This window comes from Elephantulus edwardii, unplaced genomic scaffold (genome assembly GCF_000299155.1).
Source record: "Elephantulus edwardii isolate Elephantulus edwardi_28Jun2011 unplaced genomic scaffold, EleEdw1.0 scaffold00176, whole genome shotgun sequence".
NCBI classification, from domain to species: Eukaryota; Metazoa; Chordata; class Mammalia; order Macroscelidea; family Macroscelididae; genus Elephantulus; species Elephantulus edwardii.
In genome coordinates this window covers 1,341,076-1,363,915 of record NW_006399926.1, presented here as the reverse complement: position 1 = coordinate 1,363,915, position 22,840 = coordinate 1,341,076, and the positions used below count along the sequence as shown (strand labels likewise).

Below are 22,840 nucleotides of genomic sequence, written 5' to 3'. Positions count from 1 at the left end.
ATTGCTGTTTGTCTTGGCATCAAACCTCCACAGACCTAGGAGTCCCTCAGTGCAGGATTGAGTCCAAAGGATGTGCTCCACTCCAAGATCATCTTATTTGGTGGCCCTAGGGTCCCTTTCTACTCTTCTCTCTCCTTTTATTTCTTGTAACATAAAAGACATTTGTAAACCACAATTGTCAGTAAACTCCACTTAGATCAGATCAGGGCTGTGGCAAGATTAAAAGTGTTACATCTCATTCTTGATCCTCTACCAGCTGATTGGTTTGTTAGATCATGGAGGATCATCATATAACTGCCCCATTACATCATTATATCTCAGACACTGAGAATTATAGCTGAACCAAGTGAGCATACATGTCTGGAGGACACAATTCAGTCCATGAAGAACAGTGTCTAGTTTATTGAGACATAGCCAGGATTCAAATCCAGGTGTGCTTTTTTCTATTTGAGAAGTATAACACTGAGGGGGAGCAGACGCCAGAGGCAGATCCATCAAGGAGGTGAGGAGACTTGAAGAATGAGTGAGAGGCAGAAGGAAAAAGGATTTCAAGCTCATGAAAAGTCTCAGAGGCCTGGAGCCCTAAGTTCCAGGGAAAATGAGCAGCCTCACCTGTCCAGAGACAGTCTGAACTCTCAGTCCCTCGCTGAGCATCTCCATGGCAATGGACTAACCCAGATCTTTGGAAGTCTTTCTTTCCAGAATTGACCCAGTTTCCTTTCTCTTGGAGAGGTGAGCAGCCTTTTCTTAGGTTTCTTCGCCTCCCTGCCTGATTGCCTGCCCTCTGCACTCCGGCCGTCCTGCTGCAAGAGCCCACAGAGGCTTGTTTATTCTCATGATTCCTTAATTTGGAAATTACATTCCTCTTTAGCGGTGGCATATAGGCTTCATTGTTGTTCTGTGCCATCAAGTTGCCTGCAACTCATAATGATCCTATGTACAATAGCTCTGAAGCCCTCCCTGTCCTGAGCCAATCTCACTGACTCTGACACACCTATCCCCATTGTCTCAGTTACTGTGTCAATCCATCTTATTGGGGGTCTTCCTCTCCTGCGCTGTCTCTACACCTTTCTGAGCATGATGTCCTTCTCCAAGGATCTGTCCCTCCTGGCCACATGTCCAAAGTATGTGAGACAGAGTTTCAAAATCCTAGCCTCCAAGGAGAAATTTGGTTTTACCCTTTCCAAGACAGACCTATCTGTTTTTGTGGCAGTCCATGGTATGTTAAAGACTCTTCTCCAGCATCACAACTCAAAGACATAAATTCTTCTTCTGTCATCCTTAGTCATTATCCAGCCCTTTGATGCATTGAAAATAATTGTAAAGCTCATTAACTGGATCAGACGCAAATTAGTCTATAGACTGGCATCGTTGCTTCTCAGTACTCTAAAAAGGTCCCTGACAGCAGATTTACCTAATGCAATTTGCCTTTTGATTCTCTGACTGTTGGTGCCAAAAGTGCTGATTGTGGAGCTGAGCAAACTGTAACTGTTAACAACCTCAATCTCTTCTCCATCCATCATGGTGCTGCCAATTGTTCCACTGGTGAGAATCTTTGTCTTCTTGATATTGAGCTTCAATCCATATTGAAGAATAGTCTTTGACCTTCTGTAGCAAGCACTTCAGGTTCTCCTCAGTTTCAGCAAGCCAGGTTGTGTCATCTGCATAACATAGGTGTTGATGAGTCTTCTTCCAATCCTGATGCCACATTCCTCCTTATAAAGCCCAGCCTCCAGAATTATCTGTTCTTCATATAGATTGAAAAGGTAGGGAGACAGGGCACATCCCTGACAGACTCCTTCCCTGATTTTGAACCATGCAGTGTTTCCCTGCTCTGTGCTGAGGACTGCTTCCTGGTCCAAGTATAAGTTTTGCATAAGCACAATCAAGTGTTCTAGGATTCCCATTCTCCTCAACGTTAACTACAATTTGTTGTGATCTACACAGTCAGATGCCTTTTCATAGTCAATGAGACACAGATATCCCTCTGGTACTCTTTGCTTTCTGCCAAGATCAGTCTGACATTGGCAAGAATATCTCTAGTGCCACGGTCTCTTCTAAACCCAGCTTGTATCTCTGTCAATGTACTGTTCCAGTCCTTTTGGGATAATCTTCAGCAGGATTTTGCTTGCGTGTGATATGAGTGACATTGTTTGATAATTTCCACACTCTGTTGGGTCACCTTTTGGTGGAATGGAGTAAATAGGGATATCTTCCAGTAAGTTGGCCAGGTAGTTTTCCTCCATTTTTCTTGGCATAACCCTGGTGAGTGTGTCCAGGGCAGCATCTGTTTGTTGAAATATGTCAATTGGTATTCCATCAATTCCTGGGGCTTTATTTTTTGTCAAGTCCTTCAAAGCAGCCTAAACTTCCTCTTTTATCACCATTACCTCTTGAACAGATGTTGTTTCTTGAGATTCTTCTCTGTTAGCCAATTCTTTTTGTAATATTTTCAATTCTACTGCCACTTCCCATGTAATGTGTTGTATGTGCTGGAAAAAGCTGTGGATGTTTGAATTTGTTGTTAAAGATAAGTCTTTATCTTCTCCTCAGTCTGCTCTGTGGAAGAGCTGTTATGTCACTGGGGTTGCTGGTCTGTCAGCCCTTCTTGAATGTGCTGTCCCAGGCTTCTAGGCCCTCTGCACACCCCTACAGGAGATGCATTGAAACTGTGCCTGCCCCTTCCTTGTGTGTCTCTGTCCTTAGAGGTACCATGTGCCCTATGGTATATTGCAGTTTTTGCTCAGAGCAGTTAAGTGCTTGGATGCTACCTGAAAAGTGGGTAGTCTAAACCTATGAGCTGCTCCATGGGAGAAAGTCGTGGCATTCTGCTTCTGTAGATAATGGTCTTAGAAACTTTATGTGCAGCTCTACTCTCTGTCTTTGTCTGCTATCTAGAGGAGTTAAACCACAAATGCCACAAATGGGTGGCTTTAACAAACAGGAATTGATTCTCTCATAGTTTAGGAGGCTAGAAATCTGAATCCACAATGGCAGCTCTCGGCGAAGGCCCTCTCTCTGTATCTTCTGGTTCTAGGAGTTTTCCAGTGTACAGACGTGGATCCAAAGGACAAGCTTTGCTCCTAGCTCTCTTTTGATAGTGCTGAGGTCTCCCTTTGTCTATTCTCTTATGTCTGTAATAATAAAAGATATTGTAGGCAACACCCAAGAGAGACTTCACGTATATCAGCACTGTGATGGCTTAAGTGTATTATATCCCACTCTGAATGCTCTTACAACTGATTGGCTTACCAGATCACAGAACTCATTTTGTAATTGCCCCATCACATCATTGCATCTTAACAATTGAGACTCATGGCTCAGCCAAGAAAACATATTTTGGAGGGTACAATTTGATCTTGGCTGAAAGCAGAGAGTACCAGAGGAATCTCTCTCCCTGTTTCATTGACTATGCAAAGTCATTTGTGTGGATCACAACAAACTGTGGCTAACTCTGAAGGAAATGGGAATTCCAGAACATCTGATTGTGCTTATGTGAAATCTATACTTGGATCAGGAGGCAGTCCTCAGAACAGAGCAAGGAAACACTGCATGGTTCAAAATCAGCAAGGGTATATGACAGGGGTGTGTCCTATCTCCATACCTTTTCAGTCTATGTGCAGAACAGATCATCTGGGAGGCTGGGCTCTATGAGGAGGAGTGTGACATCAGTATTGGAGAAAGACTCATCAACAACCTGCACTATGCAGATGACACATCCTCCTTCCTGAAACTGAGGAGGACTTGAAGTGTTTGCTGCAGAAGGTCAAGGACTGAAGCCGTAAATATGAATTGAAGCTCACCTGGGCTGATTGGCAGCATTATGATAGATGGTGAAAAGATCGAGACTGATAACAGCTTTAGTTTGCTTGGCTCCACAATCAACACTCTTGATACCAACAGTCAGGAAATCAAAAGACAAACTGCATTGGAAAAGTCTGCTTTCAGGGACCTCTCCAGAGTACTATGGAGCAACAATGTCATTCTAGAGACTAAGGTGCATTTGATCCAGGTCATAGTCTTCACGATTACTTGCTATGCATCAGAAAGCTGGGCAATGACTAGGGATGATAGAAAAAGAATTGATAGCTTTGAGCTGTGGTGCTGGAGAAAAGTATTGAATATACCATGGGTTGCTAGGAGAACAAAAAGGTTCATCTTGGAGAGGGTAAAACCAGGTTGCTCCTTGGAGGCAAGATTCTGAAGCTCCATCTGACATACTCTGGACATGTTGCAAGGCGGGACCAATCCTTGGGGAAGACATCATGCTTGGAAGGATTGTGGAACAGCACAAGAGAAGAAGACCCTCAATGAGACGGATTGATTTAGTGACTGGGGTAATGGGGGTTATTGTGACAGAGACAATGAGGTTGGCACAGGATAGAGCAGGGTTCAGGGCTATTGTACATAGGGTTGTTATGAGTTGCAGACAACTCGACGACACATAACAACAACAAACAACAACAATTTGATCCAAGACAGCCCTTGAGGTTTGTCATGAGTTGAAATCTGCTCATTGGCGATAGGTTTGATTTGGGGTTTTGTGGGGTTTTTGGCTCAGCTATCAGAACCAAATGATCACCACATTTGTTATATGCTTTATTACACGCTTACAAAAAAGTCAGCAATTCTCTTTGCTAATTTTGAATCTTCATGACTGTTCCACATAGGATATATTACTTTGATAAATAGATAAGAAAACGGGCTCAAAAAGGGCTCAGTGGCTTCTCCAAAGTCACACAATAAAGATACATAAGGAATGAACAAACAAATGGACACATGTGTTCTAACTCTAGTGCTTTGTCATTTTCCTCTTTTGTTTCTCCAGAAACACTGGGAGGAGCTCAAAGTAGAAAGGAGCCAGGTGTCCGTGGGGGTTCCTGGGCCAGGAGCGCAGGGAGTTAAGGAGGAGATGACTCTGGTGGAGAGCAGCTCTGAGCAGTCCTGAGTTACTCAATAACTTTGGACAGCTGGTCCCCAGGATTGGCCGGATCACAGTAAACACTGTTCCTCTTGGCTACCCTTCAGTCACCCAGCTGGTCACAGCTGGAGACTAGAGATGGGAGGACAAATATTGGGCAGGCCTCAGGTAAGGCAGGGAGTGGATGACAAAACCAAGGCTCCCCTGAAGGTCACGGGATGAATGATGAAAGAAACCATCCCACAGAGCAGACTGGACAGAAGAACCAAGAGGGAGCACTGAGGGTCCTGACAGCATCCGACAACCCAAAAGAAACCAAGGGCTGAGCCCCTCCAAGTGCTGGGCGGGTTGTAGGATGCAGGGAAGCCCTCACAGGTGGCACCTGGAACAGGGACACCTCAAGTTGGGAGCATTGTCAGGGTCTTCCTCTCTTCGGGGCTGACACCATCTGATACTTAATAGTTAATGTGGAAATACTCTCATAGCAGTTGGTAAAGAGCTGCTGTACCAGGGCCTCCAGATGTACACTGTGAGCCTGGCCAAGCTATCCTGGATCTTCTGCCTAGGCACTTCCAGTGACTATAGGATTAACACCTGCCTGGGCATAGGCCCTCCAGGCCCCTGCGCCAGCACTGTAAGCTGTATATCAATTACAGACACTCTGTGTTCTGCAGTTGATACTAGGTGAATAGTTGAATGAATGAATGAACGTCAGAGGAGAAGGAAAAGCAGAAAGCCCAGAGGGATTGAGATAGAAAACAGGCAACAGGTGAGATGGAGATGGGGGAAGCAATATCAAGAGGCAGCTCCCAGAATATGCTAGGAAGGCTCAGCTCACTTTTCCTCACACTCTTTCTCTGATTCTGCAGCTTTTGATAGCTTTTCCAACCCCCCCAGGACCTACCCAGTCTCTGTCTGGGCAGCCCAGAGCACAACCTTCACTCCCAAATGGGACTCCGCAAGCAGGCTGCGTCTCTGGGACAGAAGGCCAGACCGGGGAGGACCAGCACACGCTGAACTATCCAACAATCATTATCTCGGAGCTGCTGACCAGGCATCTTCCCCTCCACTATAGCAGGAGGGGCTAGCAAACCACTTTCCTGCTGACCAAGTAGTGACAGGACTCTCTGGGGCCACAGAGAGTCAGAAAGCCCGCTCGGCCAGCTGTGAGCAGTACTATCCAAATGCTGTCCCCTATATCCACCACATGTTCCTAGTTGGCTGGGTGCTTAGGTCAGGAAATATATCCAAATATATGGAAATATATCCATACAGAATTCAGCTATCCCCACAAATCTGTGCTGTCCTGGACGTTTGGGCCCATGAAAGGTGGTGGGAAGGAGGTGGACTGAGGAAGAAGCAGGAAGAGAAGAGAAGAGGGTCAGGGACTTCACCTCTGGCACCCCTGCCCTGTCCAATCTCCTGAATGGGATTTAGTCTGGTTCTTAGGAGGGGCCCCACCTTCCTACCCCAGTTCTAGGGAGCAACTGGCTGTACTAAGTCTTGGCCACATCCCCTGAGGTAGCAACTCTTTCTTCAGGCGAATGTCTAGGGCATCTTGGCAAACTGCCTTCCCCCATAAATCAGCCCCTGAGATATGTTGTAATGTGTGGACAGCAGTGTAGGCCTAGCACATGCCCTCCCATTAGCTCCAGTGAAATTGCCCTTCAGCCTTTCTTCTCTTGAGACTCCTGGAAATCCTGGGATTAGAACTGTCAGTATCCACACCATCGGGTCCCACCTGCTTGAAGCCCTCCAGTGACCCAGCACTCATTGGCTAGAGACCATATGGTCCTGTACCTCCAGCCTTGGTTCCGCTCATCCTCACTGCCTGGCTATCTGCTCATCTACCAACAGAAAAACTGGTTGTTTGAACTCACTCAGTAGTACCACAGAAGACAAATTCTGGCAATTGGCTTTAGAGACCCAATAGGGTCATTCCACCCTGGAGCACATCTGGAAGAAACAGGTTTCCTTCCTCCCTTGTCCCTTCCTAGGCTGTCCTTCCAGATCTTCCTTAGGGATTGTCGCTTCAGAAAGCAGTTCACCATCTCCTTCCCCCCTGTGGGCTCAGAGGCCTCTCCTCATGGGCCCCCACAATCTCTGCTTCCTTCGTCAAAGTATTTACTCTAACAGTAATTAGGTAGTCAATTTCCTTTATATATGTCTGTTTCCCTCAAAACATCAGTTCTTTTTTATTTTGTTTTGTATTTTCAATGATTTACTCATTGCAAATACCTTTTTTAAAAGACACAAACAACGACTTTACACATGGACTTCACCTGATGGGCAGCATCAGAATTTGATTGACAACAACTATGGAAGAAATTGTTGGAGAAGCTCAACATCGACAGTCAAAATTAAGCCAGGGGCAGGCCGTCAAGTACTCATGTGCAAGTTCACATTGACGCTGAAGAAAATGAAAATAAGTCCATGAGAAACAAGATGTGGTCTTGAATCTATTTCATCTGAATTTCAAGTTCCTCTTAAGGTCTGATGCCTTGAACACCAATGATTGAAGACTTCACTTAATAAGTACGTGTTTAAAATAGTTTTTTTCCTTAAATTTTTATTGTAATTTTAATGAAAGTTTACAGAAAAGTTGGATTTTTCATTTATCCGTTGTTGCAAAAACATCGGTTCTTGAAGGAGGCCACAGACTAGCTCACAGTAATTGCTCAACAAACCTCCTCCTGGCCTGCTGTCTTTGGGTCCCTTCCATTTGTTCTCATTGGGTGTTGAGGTTGAGTTGGGACTCACACTAAGGAGATTTCCCACCTTTTCCCCCTGAGCTGCTTGCTGAGGGATTCCAACCGCCAGAGAGCCTGGCCCGAGCTCCCTTTTCTGGACACCAGAAGCTGTGAATCTTGTTTGTGTGACCGAGGAACTCCTGACATCACTGGGAAGGTTTTCCCTTGATCTCACCTCCCTCTTTCCTTTGCAGGGGTTACCCAGATCCTTTCACTTTGGTACTGGGGAACAGTACAGAGAACTCTGATGTTGGGCATCCCCTGCCCACCCTGCTCAAGGGTCACAGGGGTAGCAAGCATATTTGGAGTGGGGTCGCGGAAGAGGTTTGTGGTGGATAAGGGGCTCTATTGCCCATCTCAGACATCCTGATCCTGGTTAATCAATGTCAGGACAGCCATCTGTTTATCTCCTTTTTTTTTTTTGGTAGGAAAAGATTGAGTAACCCCAATGTATTAACCGTCAAGAGCCCAGGCTATACCCTTTAAAGGTTGCTTCTTTCTGGACAGATACTCTCTAAACTGCCATTATAACAGTGGGGATACTCCCCATATCTCCCCCTCCCCATGCCCTCCCGCGCAACCGGGTCACACAGTTGCCAGCAGGACCTTAGCAGGGCGTCATTTCCAAGAACCTGCCCCAACCAGAACAGAACCAGGGTCTGCCGGGCCAAGGGAGACAGGGTCTGGGAGGTCTGAGCACCCCCCCCACCACAGTCCTTGTCCCCTTAGATGCTGTGTCAAGACCCTCGCCCACGTCTCCCCCATGCTCTCTCTCTGGGACCCTCCTAGGCTGGGAGCCGAAGTAGAGATTAGCTTCCGTGTGGGCGTGGCCTCCGGTGGGTGTGTCAGCTGTGGGCGTGGCCTCGCGCCTGCGGAACCGGCCAGGGAGTATCTGCCCCACCCGCGCGCCCGGGCGCCAGCCTCAGCCTGCACTCGCGCGCTGCCCCATGGCCGGGCCCCCAAGCCGCGCCGCGGGCCGGCGCCTGCTGCTGCCCCTGATGTGCCTCCTTTTCCAAGGCGCCACCGCCATCCTCTTTGCGGTCTTTGTCCGCTATAACCACGAAACCGACTCTGCCCTCTGGCACTGGGGCAATCACAGTAACGCGGACAATGAATTTTACTTTCGCTACCCAAGTGAGTGCGGGTGAGGGCGCGCGGGGAGCACAGATGCCAAGTTCCCGGCTGTCGGGGAGGGGCGTGCGGGTGCCGGACCTACCCCAACGTGGCCAAACTTTGCTCCAAAAAAGACGGGCGTGATTGGCACCTCCTTTCATTTCCTTCTTGTTGTGAAATGAAGGGGCCCTTTGCTAATGTCTTCCCTGAGCCAGACACTGTGCTCACCTTATCTCATTTAGTCTATGAAGTAGACAGAGATGGGCCAAGTGAGGCTCGCTTGCCCAGGATCACGCAGTCAAAAACGAGGGGACTTGGACTTGAATCCAAATTCAGCGAAAGGCTCAAGGCTCAACTTTCACCTAATGACCTCTCGCTTTTTAATTGGCCCAGTTGGGCTACTTAGGGTTGCTTCAACGACTTTGCCTTTCCTAGGGCACAGCTGACCACAGGTAAGCGTGGGTGGAAGAGGAAGGGCTGGCTCCTACACTTGCAGGTAGCCACAACTGATGGGGCTCGAGGATTTCTACCCTGGTTGGGCTTCTCACTGGGTTAATTTCACCTGTTAAAATGAAGATACTGGTCAGTTTATCGGAGTAGAATGGCAAATTCTTTGCAGGGGGTCCAACAGAACCTAACCAGTTTGAAGCCCTGTTCTAAAGCTGAGTCTTGCAGAATTAGAGAAAAGGATGACAGCTGTCTACAAACCATTCACAAAGCAACACCTTCTCACCCTGAGAGGAAGCATCAACAGGGTCATTTGCAGTTTCAAAGCCGAGATTCAGAGGGCTTGAGACTTGCTCATGATCACCCAGCATGTGAGAAGCAGGCTGGAACTAGGACTTAAGTATGTAAGGTTCTTTGCACTACATCTCAGCTGCATACAGATAAGGCCCAGGAAAAGAAGTGTCTCAAGATTAGGGACAGTCTCAAGATTGGTGACCAGGTCCCGTAAGGACATCAAACCTCTCAGATTTCTATCATCCTAACAGGTCCTTGGAGAGGGACATCATGCTTGGGAGGAGGGACAGCGCAGGAGGGGAAGACCCTCTATGAGACGGATTGATTCAGTGACTGGGGTAATCAAGATGGGTGTGTCAGAGGCAGTGCGATTGGCACGGGGTGTGAGAGTCTCCTGTAAAACATGCGAGACTATTATTACCCTGACTTCGGTATGCATGCTTGGTGGCAGGCTGTCCCCCTCCTATCTCACCTCAGCCCCAACAAAATGAAACTCACAGTGCTGGGGAAATCGAGGACAAGGTGGAGACCTGGAGTTGGCCATGAGAGTCTTGACTCCCAGCCATCCTAAGCAGAGGAGACTGACTACATTGTCTCTCTCCCCATATTTCACTCTAAGCCTTGGTCAGGACGGTAGGCTTTAGAAGCTGGAACTTAAAGTAGAAATGGCAGATTCTTGAATTCTTGCATTTTTCCAGAGAGAGAGGGAGTTGGGACAGAACAGTTCAGGGGCAGAGAGAAGTAGGTTCTTTCTCAAAGGTCTGACCTGGCTGCTTGCCAGGTGACCCTTATTTGCTTCACTTGGCATCTCTGAGCCCTGCTCCTTTTGAAGTCCTCCTGGTAGTCTAGCTTCTTTCCCCTCTGCTCTGATTGTGGGCAGTCCTTAGATGCATAGCTTTCCATCTCTGCATTATAATACAAGAAGCTCAGTGGGACTCCCTGGGTTTCAGGCCCATGGACTTAGGACCCTGCTCTGTGCAGCCTGAGGGGGGAAGGAGATCACTTTGATGAGCCGATCCTCACCTGTCCCTGTGTCCAGGGGAAGGTCAGGGCCAGACAGAATGTAGCCACTGCCTTTGATTCCAGAGATGAAAGAGAGTTCTAAGGTTGTTGTTGGGCTCAGGATTGACCAATGCCAAGGTCATGGCCATCTGAGGGTCTGTGAAGCCCTCAGAGCTCATCTGGTCCACCCTTTTAGGTGGAGAGAGAGAGAGAGAGAGAGAGAACCAGGAGGTCATGTGGCCTGATCAGAGCCACACAACAAGTTGCAGATGGACCCAGGCCTCTTGATGCTCCCCATCTACAGTCTCTTATCTCACAAATCAAGTGATAAAAAAATGAGAAGAAGGGCCAGGGGTACAGGGGCCACAGAGCAAAAATGAAAAAGGGTTCTAACTTGAAAGATAAGGATGATTCCTTTTCTATTCACCTCCGAGATCTTACTTGCAGGGTCAGAGCAGAGAACGGAGGCCAGTGTCTATAGACCAGCGTGGTTTGGTTTATGACACAGGAGACTGTAGCCCTTTTTTGTCCTTTTGGAAGCAAGGATAAAGGGGGTATGGGAAGCTAGTAGCCTCTCCAGCTCCCTTCTCTCTACTCTTCATTTGTTTGTTTTTTAACTTGTGTGCCATCGAATCAGATCCTACTGGCACAGGAGGATATTGCCCCTCCTTCTCCACCAGAGCATCTGGTGGATTCAAAATGTGCACCTTTGGGATTACTACTCTTCATATTTTATATTCCCATTTTACAGACATGGAAACTGAGGCTCAGGAAGGGTAAGTGGCTTATCCAAGGTTACACAGTCAGAAGGTGCGGGAACTCCAAATCTGTCAGACACTAATGCTTCAGCTTTAATGCTTACCTCCAGTCTTGTCTTGTCCAGAGCCATCTAGCAGGACTAGGGAGTGGGGACCAGGGCAGGAAGAAGGGCAGGAGTTGCTCTGGAAAGGCTTGGACCTTTTCTTTGATTCAGGGTGCACAGCTTTGGTGGTGGTTAATGGGATCAAGTGGGTATCAGGGATCAGGCCCCCCTTAAATGGAATGTTGAGAGATCATCTTGCCCATTCCCCTTCCGCTAGTCCCCGGTCACTACCTCACCTGCCACAACTCTGGGACAGCTCTCCTGGGAAAGGACATAGCTTGATGTTTAGGTTCCACTTGAAAAGTCAAGGAGTTGAGTTTTTATTTCAAACAGACCCTGGGCAGGACATGTAAATATTATTTCCATTTAAAACACGTTCTGGCATGGTTTTGGCATATGATGGGCACAGAGCCCTGGGACCCAGCCTTGTCGGTACCTTGCTGTCATTGGCACAGCAAGGCAAGAACACAGGCCTGGCATCCTCTTCACTAATTGCACAATGAGAAAAGAAGTCAGCCAGCGAGCTTTGAAGAACTTGGACTGCAGGCTGAGTTCTACTACACGATACTTGTCTTTTTCTGTTAGGTTTCAAAGTTCTGAAGGAGAGTCTGTGGTTCTTGGGGAAGCAGGGCTGAAAAATTGGTGTAATGTTAGGGACTTAAGGTGTGGCCGGCGACTCTCCAACCTCTCTCTCCTGACAGGTGCTGGCTGGAACTTTCAGTTCCTGCACATACCTGACCTCCTGGGAGAAATTTGCAAACCAATTTGTTGCTATGTACCATGGAGTCAGAACTGACTCACAGTGTCCCTCCCATGGGTTTTCAGAAAGAGTAAATAGCGCAGTAGGAGAATGCCCATCTGTCTCCCTAGGAGCAGAGAGGAGATTCGAACGGCCTGACTTTGGATTGGCAGCTCAACTCCTTACCATTAACCTTACCGTTACATCGGCAAGTTATTTACTGTGTTCTGGAGTTCATAACAGCCGGCTCTGGTGGAGCTGTGCTCCTAACCCAAGGGCAGCAGTTCTGTAGCAGTTCAAATCCGCCAGCTGCTCCTGGGAGAAAGATGGCGATTTCCTCCCGTGAGATTTCTTTATAGCCTCCTGAAAACCCGATACAAAGTCAGCTATGAGTTAGTTCCAACTAGATATTAATGAGTTGGGGTTTTTGTTGTGTGGGTTTTGGGGGGTTTTGCAAAGTTCATGATAATTTTTGGCTTGTCAGAACTTCTTCAGGTTAAGCAAAAAAAAAAAACCAAACCCTGCTATTTTTCTTGGTTTTTTATGACATGTCTCTTTCTACAAAAGATTTGAGGTCATTTACAAAAACAAATGCATGTATAAGAAAGGGAAAACAGAGTACAGAACATGAATATGAACATTCTAAGGACCTGCCTAGGAGACAGTTGCGTTTCTTGGGTAGTTTTTTTATGTATGTATGTATGTATTAATTATTTTGTTTGTATGTGTACCGGCAAATCAAATCTGACTGGTACAGGAGGAGATTGTTCCTCCTTCTCCAGTAGAGCATCTGGTGGATTTGAACCACTCATCTCTGGGATTGCAGTGCAGCTTCTTGCCACTAGGCCACCAGATCTCTCCTGGGTAGTTCTGAGCTTCTAGGAAGCCAAGAAAGAAAGAGAAATAGAACCAGTTATGTTCTTGTCATCAGGACTGAGAAACCTCACACATGGAACTCTTTGTCATGTGCACCCCATGAAGGCGGGGACTGTGGCTGCCTTGAGGACAGCTCTGTGCCCACAACCTGACGCACGGTGCTCCAGTCACATCTGTCACATGGATGAGAGGAAGCAGGGAGTCCCTATCACTTCGTTCCAAGAGAAGTTTCTCACACGGGCCTATGAAAGGGGGTCTTAGGGTGATGATGGATCCTGTGCCTCATTAATATACTTAAAACAAATGCAATGGCAGCACTGATGATATATTTTCTCCAGTGTGTATAAGCCAAAGATAGAGTGTGATTGTTCTATATATATAACGCCAAGCTTGGTTTAAATCAAAGCTCTTCCATTTCTGACTGCATGATGCTGTGCAAACTGCTTAACCTCTCTCAACCACAGGACCACCTGGATTGGCTAAATATGCGACCAGTTTTTGCTTCATACCCTATTTGCAAGTAGGTGAGGATGATAACACAAACAAATGCCAAAGAAAATTATTTGTGTTGATCGCATATGTATATGGTGGTATTATTAGCTTAGCTGAGTGTCTTATTTACTTTTTAATTTTTTTAAAATATAGAGTGATATAGAATAGAAATCAAAATAAAAAAGACTCCAAGTCTCCTGTTTAGAAACCCCACTGAGATGTTAAATAAATAATTTAGTTATAAAGTTAAAATAGTTAAACTGTAATTGTTGTTAAGTGGCATTGGGTTGGCTCCATATAATAGAATGAAGTGTTTGTCTTATACTGTCCTCAACCAATTCTGTATGTTTTCAAGCACATTGTTTTCAATGTCAGTAGTCTTATTGAAGGTCTTCTTCTATTTTGCTGACTCATTGCTTTTCCAAGGACTGGTCCCCTTCGACAACAGGAAATATGTGAAACGAAGCCCTGACCAGTTTCACTTTTCTTCTTAAGTCTTTCCTATCCATTATTCAAGTTTCACACTCATGTGAAGCAATTGAACATCACATAGCTTGAACCAGAGATACTCAAAAGAGTAGAGGTAGAGAACGAGTAGAAGAATGCTCCACCCTCTTGCCCTGATGTGAGGTCTTGGTCTGGGTCCTTCCACCTGGCACTGGCTGGCTCCACACGGGTGGCCCAGGGCTGGGAGGCCCTGCCATGCCTGGAAGAGTTTTATAGGTGCTGCTGCAGCCTGAAGGCAGCCCTGGCCGGTGATAGCGGGAAAGGGAGGGCGCTGGTAGGGCGGCTGGCTTTTTTATGGGCTGTGCGCAGGCAGCCTTCATGGCCCTGTGTGCCCCTGCCTCACCCCTACAGGCTTCCAGGATGTGCACGTCATGGTCTTCGTGGGCTTCGGCTTCCTCATGGCCTTCCTGCAGCGCTATGGCTTCAGCAGCGTGGGCTTCACCTTCCTCCTGGCCGCCTTCACCCTGCAGTGGTCCACTCTCGTCCAGGGCTTCCTCCACTCCTTTCATGGAGGCCAAATCCATGTTGGTGTGGAGAGGTGGGTAGGCAGGTGCACCTAGGAGCCCCCTGTCCAAGGGACTTAGCTTAAGTCCTGTCCTTCAAGTCTGTTCCCTAAACCATTTAACTCTCCAGAAATGTCTCTGAAGTGCCTGCCCACTCTTTGCTTCATTTCTTCACCATTCTTGACCCAACCCATCTGTAGGGTCCCATCATCCAAGGATTGTGAGAAGATAGATGTCTTAGTGGAAAAGGGTAGAGTTTAGAGGAGCTCTTGGCTCAAGTTCTGGTGCTTCCACCAATGTGGACCATGTTGACCAAATCACAGAGCCTGCCCCTTCCCCTCTTGTGCTGAAAGAGTGAGGCTGCGGCCCCTTCCTGCCCCCTGAGAGGACATGTGGTAGTGGCCCAACCAGGCAAGACTGCTGTGTGGAGTGGCTGGTGTCTGTGGGAATGACTCACGGAACGAGTTTGGTTTTGGTTCACATGTGAGCTCGCTGCCCACCTCCCCCGCAGCACTGCCCTGTTTCAGGCCTGGCAGAGCTGCTCCCTGTCCCTTCTCCTCCTCCAGCATGATCAACGCTGACTTCTGCACCGGGGCCGTGCTCATCTCCTTCGGCGCGGTCCTAGGCAAGACGGGGCCTGCCCAGCTGCTGCTCATGGCTCTGCTAGAGGCGGTGCTGTTTGGCGTCAACGAGTTTGTGCTCCTCAGTCTTCTGGGGGTGAGAGCCTGGATGGGGTGTGGGGTGAGGGCGTGGGGGGCAGCCAGGGACAGCTCAAGTTGGGCGGGTGTGGGGGTGCTGTCCCTCCACCTCAGCGCCACCTCCTCAGGTGAGGGACGCAGGAGGCTCCATGACTATCCACACCTTCGGTGCCTACTTCGGGCTGGTCCTCTCCCGAGTGCTGTACCGGCCCCGGCTGGAGAAGAGCAAGCAGCGCCAGAGCTCCGTCTACCACTCCGACCTCTTCGCCATGATTGGTGAGGGTCGGTGAGGGGGGGTGAGAGCGCGTCTGTGTGTCTCTGTGTGTGTGTGCCTGTTTGTGTGTTGTGTGTATGCCTGTGTGTGGTGTGTGTGTGTGTGTGTGTGTGTGTGTGTGTGTGTGGTGTACATGTCTGTGTCTATGTGAATGTGTGTGTGTCTGTGTGTTGTGTTTATGTGTATGGTGTATATGTCTGTGTGTGTATGTCTGTGTCTGGGTGTATGTCTGTGTGTGTGATGTATACGTCTCTGTGTATGGTGTGTATGTGTCTGTGTGTGTGTGTGTCCATGTGTGTGTTGGGGGAAATAGCCCAGGGAGGACTATCTCTAGGCTGTATCTTGGGGCACCACCCACTGCCCTTGGGGTGAAATCCTGCGTTCTTGCTCGAGAATTCTGCCCTTCCTTCTCGGCTTCTGTAGCAAGAGCCCTGGACTGCGTGCTCCCCATTCTCATTAGCTTTGTGACCAGTTTTAGAATTCAGCCCTGGGGCATGCATGTCCCTGGAGACCCATTTAAGGGGTCTTCCTAAATCTAAAGCTGGACCACATCAATCTCTGCTTAAAACCGTCCAGTGCCCTGTAGCCCACTAGCTGGAAACAGCTCCTCTGTCTGCTTGTCTGTCTGTGAGCTCCCACCACACTCTAGACCTTTCCATTTCTACATCCCATGGCCCCTGAGCCGCTCCTGAGGGACACTGCTTCCTACCGCTGACCAGTCCCCCGAAGCTCCACATTCTCATGTGAGTGCTGGGGCCGAGGGTGCTCTTGGGTCACCCCTGAGAGAAGAGTCTGGTAGGGGCACTGTCCACACTCCCTTTTCCTTCTTGGCATTTCTCTCCACTAAATTTAGCTTCTGGTCCTCTCTGCCTTCACAAACAGGTGTCAGGAAATGAAATTGAGATTGCATCTTTTCGTAGATGTACTGAACCGTGGTTGAAGTGCCTGTGTTTATATCCCAAACATTTCCTGCCCACCTCCCAGGGTGGTTGTGAAATAGAGCACAAGGAACCCTATGTTGGCTAAGGCCTTCTTGCACTTTGAGACCCAGATAAGGTTGCTTAAAGTCCAAAGGCTTCGCCGAGATCCCCCTGCATGCCTAGAGGCTTTCTCTGCACCCTGCTCTGGTTCTGAGGTGTGTGTGTGTGTGTGTGTGTGTGTGTGTGTGTGTGTGTGTGTGTGCCCATGCACCAGACAGGACCTCAGTGCTTCCTTGGTTCCCTTAACATCCCCCTGAGGGAAAGCATCTGTGGGTGTGGTAGATTTTACTGAGGACTGTGGGGCCGCAGGGAAGTCACCTGGCAGGCCCTTCAAAACTGTAGCAGAGCGCTTGCTTCAGCAGCACATATACTACAATTGGAATGATACAGAGAAGATTAGCATGGCCCCTGCGCAAGGATGACACGCGAATCCCTGAAGTGTTCTATATATATATCTATAAAGCAGCAGACCTCAGGCCCTACCTCACAGGGTTCCAGCCTTCTCTCTCTTCTGTGCCTTTCCCCCCTCACTTTCTTCCCAGCAGAACTGCCCTGGGAACCTCACATGGGCAGGCAGGATGTCTGAGGACCCACCTCTTCCCCAAAACGGCTCAGGCACAGACAGCCCTGTCCAGTACTCAGCAGACGGGCCTTGGACACACAGCAGAACCCACCCTCCCTAGGAGACAGTTGAAGTTATTATAAAACAAAATTTTCATAAAGTACCCACTAGGACTGACAGGAAGTGGTGTTTTCCTTCCGCCCCCCCTTTTTTCTTTCTTTCCCCTCTCTCTTTTCTGATAGTTAGGGAGCTCTGGTGATCTAGTGGTAAGGAGTTGAACTGCTAATCCAGTGCTGTTTTGAACAGGCTGATCAAATCCATCAGCTTGTCTGCGGGAGAAAGGTGAGCGATCCCCTCCCCTGTGATTTACAGCCCCTGAAAATCTGCTGGAGGGTCAGCTAGGAGCTGGTTCTGACTTGATGGCAATGAGTTTTTTGTTTTTTTTTAATTTCTGATGGTTAAGAACAAAACCAAGATACGTCACCCTTCTATGTCTTCATTTAGATAGCGTCCCTGTGTACCACTGCCCATCCATAGAAGCCATTTGTTGAGCACTTAGTACCAGGAGCTCTGGAAGGGGCCCTGGTGGTGCAGTGGTTAAAGAATTTGGCTGCTCTAATAACACAGTCCACGATGTTCTAAATCCTGCTTTGGTGAGTAGTGATTGGGGTTTCTACAGCTTGTGAGAACCAACATCAGGTGAAAACTGTTTGGAACAAAGAGAAGGGAAGAAAAGCAAAGAATCTATTAGTCCCAGGGACCAAAGGACCATGTGACCATCAGCTTCCATGACCCTAAGACCAGAACTAGGTGGTGCCCAGTGACCACGGCTGACTGCTCTGGTCACAGTCGGAAGTCCTGGATAGAATGGAGGAGGGGGAATACCGAACAAAACTAGAGAACAGTATTTTTTTTTACATGCACGGTTGGTGTTTTATTTTTCAAAGAGGAGTTCTAAAACATCACACTAAATCAGATCAAAAGGTAAAGTTTAAAATAGACTGTTTTATAAGGATAAATGATAACATATGTAATGGCTGTTTGTTCACTCTGCAAAATCTTGATCTTAGTGTGTACGATACAACTAGTTGGCAATAGCACCCAGGTTTTCCAAATTAGCTTGTCTTCATTTTTCTCTTAGCTGCCTTCTGCTTTTGTTGCATGATCTCAGAATCCCTCTGCTTTCTCTGAGAGGCAGTCAAACTGTCCTCTTTTCTTTTTCCCTTGTTAATCTCCTGGGTTTTCTTCATGTTTTTCTGGCGGGCAAGTTCTCTCTGATTTCCCCGGGCCATCCCGACCACCGAACCGAGGCTGGAAGAGAGGGACTAGGAAAATCAACGGTTCCCTGGCTGAGAACAGGATTTTAAAAGGTCAGGCTTACTGGTCTGGTAGAGCCTGGTGGAACCCCTAAGACTTTGGCCCTTAGTCACCTTTCAAACCCGGGACAGAACTTACCACCATGGTTCAACTTTCAGTCAAATAGACAAGCCTCTGAGGTGACACAAAGGAGATACTCACTTCTGGGAATTCTGTCGTTATAAAACCACCCATATGAGTTCAAAAGGGCAGGACTTGCCCAAGGATAAGACCTGGAAGGCAGGAAGGGGTGAGATAGAAGAAAAATGGAAATAAGAATCATAGTGAGGAAGTGGGAAGATTATGGCTACATTGTAAGTATTGTAATAAATATTTAAATAAAACATGTAGAATGTTTGAATGGAAAATCAGCTTGCTTTATAAACTTTTACTCAAATAATAATAATAATAATTATTATTATTATTTGGCTTCAAATAAAAAAGTCAGTGGTTTGAAACCATCAGCCGCTCTGTGGGGAAAAGATACGGCAGTCTGCCTTTGCAAAGATTTACAGCCTTGGAAACCCTATGGGTAGTTCTATGCCATCTTCTAAGGCATTTTTAAGTTGGAAAGAATCAAATAAACTGCAGTGGTTTTGGTTTTGGTTGGGAAATACCTGCACACTTTCCATGCATCATTTCATCTCACACACACACACACACACACACACACACACACACACTGGAGTAAGTGTGATGTCTCACCTTTACAGTTGAGGAAAGAGGCTGCTGAAAGAGAACAGGTGCCGTGCCTATTACACAACTTGTATGTCTTAATGGAGCCACTTACCTCCTCTCACTCTGCCTGTGTACCCACCACTCAGGGACCATCTTCCTGTGGCTCTTCTGGCCTAGCTTCAACTCTGCGCCCACGACGCTGGGCGATGGGCAACATCGGACAGCCCTCAACACCTACTACTCCCTGACAGCCAGCACCCTCAGCACCTTCGCCCTGTCAGCCCTCATCGGAGGGGATGGACGGCTGGACATGGTATGGGGAGGAGGCAGTGAGAGAGGCAGAAAAATGGTCTGGGATGGGGAAGAGAGGTCTGTAACCCTGCAAGGAATATTCTCCAGGGAACAGACAAGGGCAGGGTGTGGGTAAGCTCTCCGGCTTACTGCCTGATGGCAGAGGGGCAGCATGAGAGGGCAGATGAAATTGTTGGAGAATAGAGAATGTGGTGAGCAGACAAAAAGGGTTTCTGCAGGCAACGGGTCCACAGAGGTGGGTTGGGTTGGTCTGCATGTGGGGACAGTCTGAAGAGACCTCCAGTATCTCACTCTGCCCTATCCCCTCAGGTCCACGTCCAGAATGCAGCTCTGGCTGGAGGAGTCATCGTGGGAACGTCGAGTGAAATGATGCTGACACCCTTTGGGGCTCTGGCAGCTGGCTTCCTGGCAGGGACTGTCTCCACGCTGGGGTACAAGTTCTTCACGGTATCAGAAGAACAGGGGGTCTTCAGCACCTTGCCATCCCCCTCTCCAGCAGGCCGAGGTTGAGGGTGGGATGAGGGCACCTAAGGCTGACTGGTGTCTCATTCTCCAGCCCATCCTTGAGTCAAAATTCAAAATCCAAGACACTTGTGGTGTCCACAACCTTCATGGAATGCCTGGGATCCTGGGGGCCCTCCTGGGGGTCGTTGTGGCTGGACTGGCCACTCAGGAAGTTTATGGAGATGGGTGAGTTTCCCTGCCCCACCCCCTGTCATCATTACCCTCTAGAATGACCCTCCCTCATTTATAGACCAAGGAAAGCAGAAAGCATTGTCTATTTTTAGTCATTTACTTATCCATATTTTGGGAGCTGAGGAAATTGAACCAGATCAGCCCTGGGCCTGTCCTCTTGTCCTCAGTCACATGGAGCGAAGGCCATGAGAAAATGATGGCAATGGTATTGAGGGTTATTAAAGAGTCAAAAAGAGACCAGGACCCTGAAGATCTAACGCTGCACATCAAAGCTCAGAGAAGAGCCTGGGCAAGAGGGAAACCCAAACTGAACCTCTAGAGGCGTGTGGGTGCCTGCTGGCTGGACGCCTGGCTTGAGCAGAGGCCTAGAGAGGAGACTCAGCTGGCAGGCTCCCTACAGGTCTTTCTGGCCTCCGTCCGTTCACTGACGTGTATCCCAGCGCCAGTGCACGGACCCATCCAGCCCCATGTCCCCCACCTCCCTGCTCAGGCCCTTGCTGACCCCCATAACCTCGTGTGCCGTAGGCTGGAGAGCGTGTTCCCACTCATTGCAGAGGGCCAGCGCAGTGCCACATCCCAGGCCATGTACCAGCTCTTTGGTCTGTTTGTCACGCTGACAATTGCCACTGTGGGCGCAGCACTTGGAGGTGAGTCACCTTGGCTGGGGAAGGAGGCTAACTGGACCTCCGAGGAGGGAAGAAGTCAGAGGAGGGGTTCTCTGGGGCAAGAGTCTTTGGGGACCCTCCCCCTGGCATTTATTCATTTATTTGTAGACACTGATGAAATTCTTGCTTATGTCAGGTTCAGGGAGAAAGCTGAGAGAAAAGGGTGGGTGAGTGGGAAATGATGTTTATCTCTTCCAGCTGCAAAGTGAAGCTGGGAGCTGGCCAGGGCTTTAATTATGTCTCCTCACGATCTAAGGAGCCCTGGTGCCACAATGGTTTAAATGCTTGGGTGCTAACTGAAAAGTCATCTGTTTGAACCCACTAGGGGCTCCATGGAGAAGGATGTGGCAGTTTGCTTGCAAAAATTACCAACCAAACCCACTGTCATTGAATTTACTCCGACTCAGGTGACCCTCTGCTGGGCTTCTGAGGCTGTCAGTCTTAGTGGAAGCCTCATCTTTCTCCCAGCGAAGAGGCTGGTGGATCCAAACCTTTGACCTTTTGGGTAGCTCAATACATGACCAATATGGCACCAGGGCTCCTGTTCCGTATAAAGAGTTGTTGTTGTTGTTGATTGACTTCAAGTTGAGCACAACTCATAGCGACCATATGAACAAAAGGCCTGAAGCCCCTTTACAACTATCGACACTTATCAGAGTTAATAGAGTTTCCGGAGGCAAGTTGTTTAGGAAGTGGATGCAGCATTGAAAAATCTATAGGGCAGTTCTGCTCTGTCCTGGAGAGTGGATATGAGTCCAAATTAGTCAGCACAGCTGTGTGGCATCGGCTGCGGCTCCCCTGTATTTTCCTCTCTGTCCACTAGAGGGAAGCACAGCATCAGTCTGAGGCCTAGAAAGGAGCCAAAGCTGTTTGGGGCAGCGAAGAAAGGGACCTGTGGTGTGTCTATCCTCAGACCTATACACAAAAACCTTCTACAGAGGCAGACTACCCACAGGCCCTGGGACAGGCAGTTCTTTCTGGTGTCTGGCCCTAGTCCTTTTGGACTATATAAAACTTATAGTTCAGTATCCAGACATCCCTGTTCCCACCTCAAAATCTTCATACTGTAATACGTTTCAGTTCAGTTTGTTTATTCATTTAATCACGTATGTATTCAGTAAACATGTCCTGTACCACTCCTGTGGAGGAGGCTGCAGAAAGCTCAGCATCTGGGTTTTTGTGTGAGAATCCTAATCCATCCACTCTGACTGCACACTTGAGCAAATTTAACTGTGAGCCTTGGTTTCCTTGACTGAGGCTACTCTGGGAAACCATGCATGGCCAGCACTTTGCATTTAATCTGGCGCATAGTACGTGCTCAACAAATACAGCCGTGGGCACCAGGCACTGGGTTGACCTGGGTGACACCCTCGGCCACAGGTGCCAAACTTGACACATCCCTCCTCAGGACTCCTGCTGAAGCTGCCCTTCCTGGACGCTCCTCCTGACTCCCAGTGCTTCGAGGACCAGATTTACTGGGAGGTAAGTCAGCAGCAGCCCCTCACGTTCCTCTTGCTCACCCTCCAGACCTCCCTTCTCTGCCTCACCTTCTTCCTTTGTATCTGCTCATCCTCCTCTGGGTTGCCTTTAACCCCCTGGAGCTATCCCATCACCTGCTCCTCTATCTCACCTTCTAGGTGCCAGGAGAGCATGAGGATGAAGCCCAAGGACCTCTGAGGACCGAGGAACCAGACACTCGGGCGTAACCCACTGCCAATCCCGGGAAGATGCTGTCCTGTTAGAAAGTGTTGAGTTCATGTTTTCTGACTCCCACCCCTCAAGCTGCAGAATGGGGCCTCCTGCCTGTGGGCAGTTTTGGAGGAAGGGAGAGATGGGAACCTGGGACACAGAGGAGGGTCAGGGCTGTTTCTGAGCGTGGAAAAGAGGGTTTCATCAGCTGCCCACAGCCTCCAACTGTGGAAAGGAAGTACCAGGAGTGAAGCACCTCTCAGCTGGAGAAAGTCAGAATCACTAGAGAGTCTGATCCACTGGGTCAGGGTCCCACAGTGAGGTGAAGTCTGAGCCAGGGCCCGGCTCCTGGAAGGGAAATAAACACTGCCATTATCACCAGGGACAGAGTCCTTTTTTGCACACTGGAAATATGGGGAGTTCA

At 48.4% G+C, this 22,840-nt stretch overlaps 2 protein-coding genes across 2 annotated transcripts; one reads left to right on the top strand and one right to left on the bottom strand.

Moving 5' to 3' along the window:
- The first annotated feature begins 8,615 nt into the window (after positions 1 to 8,615).
- Positions 8,616 to 22,433, top strand: RHBG (Rh family, B glycoprotein). Its single transcript, XM_006895754.1, has 10 exons — positions 8,616 to 8,805; positions 14,355 to 14,541; positions 15,073 to 15,223; positions 15,333 to 15,480; positions 19,201 to 19,367; positions 19,676 to 19,813; positions 19,923 to 20,056; positions 20,588 to 20,709; positions 22,136 to 22,209; positions 22,365 to 22,433. The coding sequence occupies exons 1-10, from the start codon at positions 8,619 to 8,621 to the stop codon at positions 22,431 to 22,433; spliced, it is 1,377 nt and encodes a 458-aa protein (XP_006895816.1). The 5' UTR covers positions 8,616 to 8,618.
- LOC102848055 (small EDRK-rich factor 1-like) lies at positions 16,184 to 18,312 on the bottom strand. Its single transcript, XM_006895899.1, has 2 exons — positions 18,141 to 18,312; positions 16,184 to 16,257 (listed from the first exon to the last, which is right to left on the bottom strand). Exons 1-2 carry the CDS (start codon positions 18,310 to 18,312, stop codon positions 16,184 to 16,186), a joined length of 246 nt encoding a protein of 81 aa, XP_006895961.1.
- Positions 22,434 to 22,840: the final 407 nt, after the last annotated feature.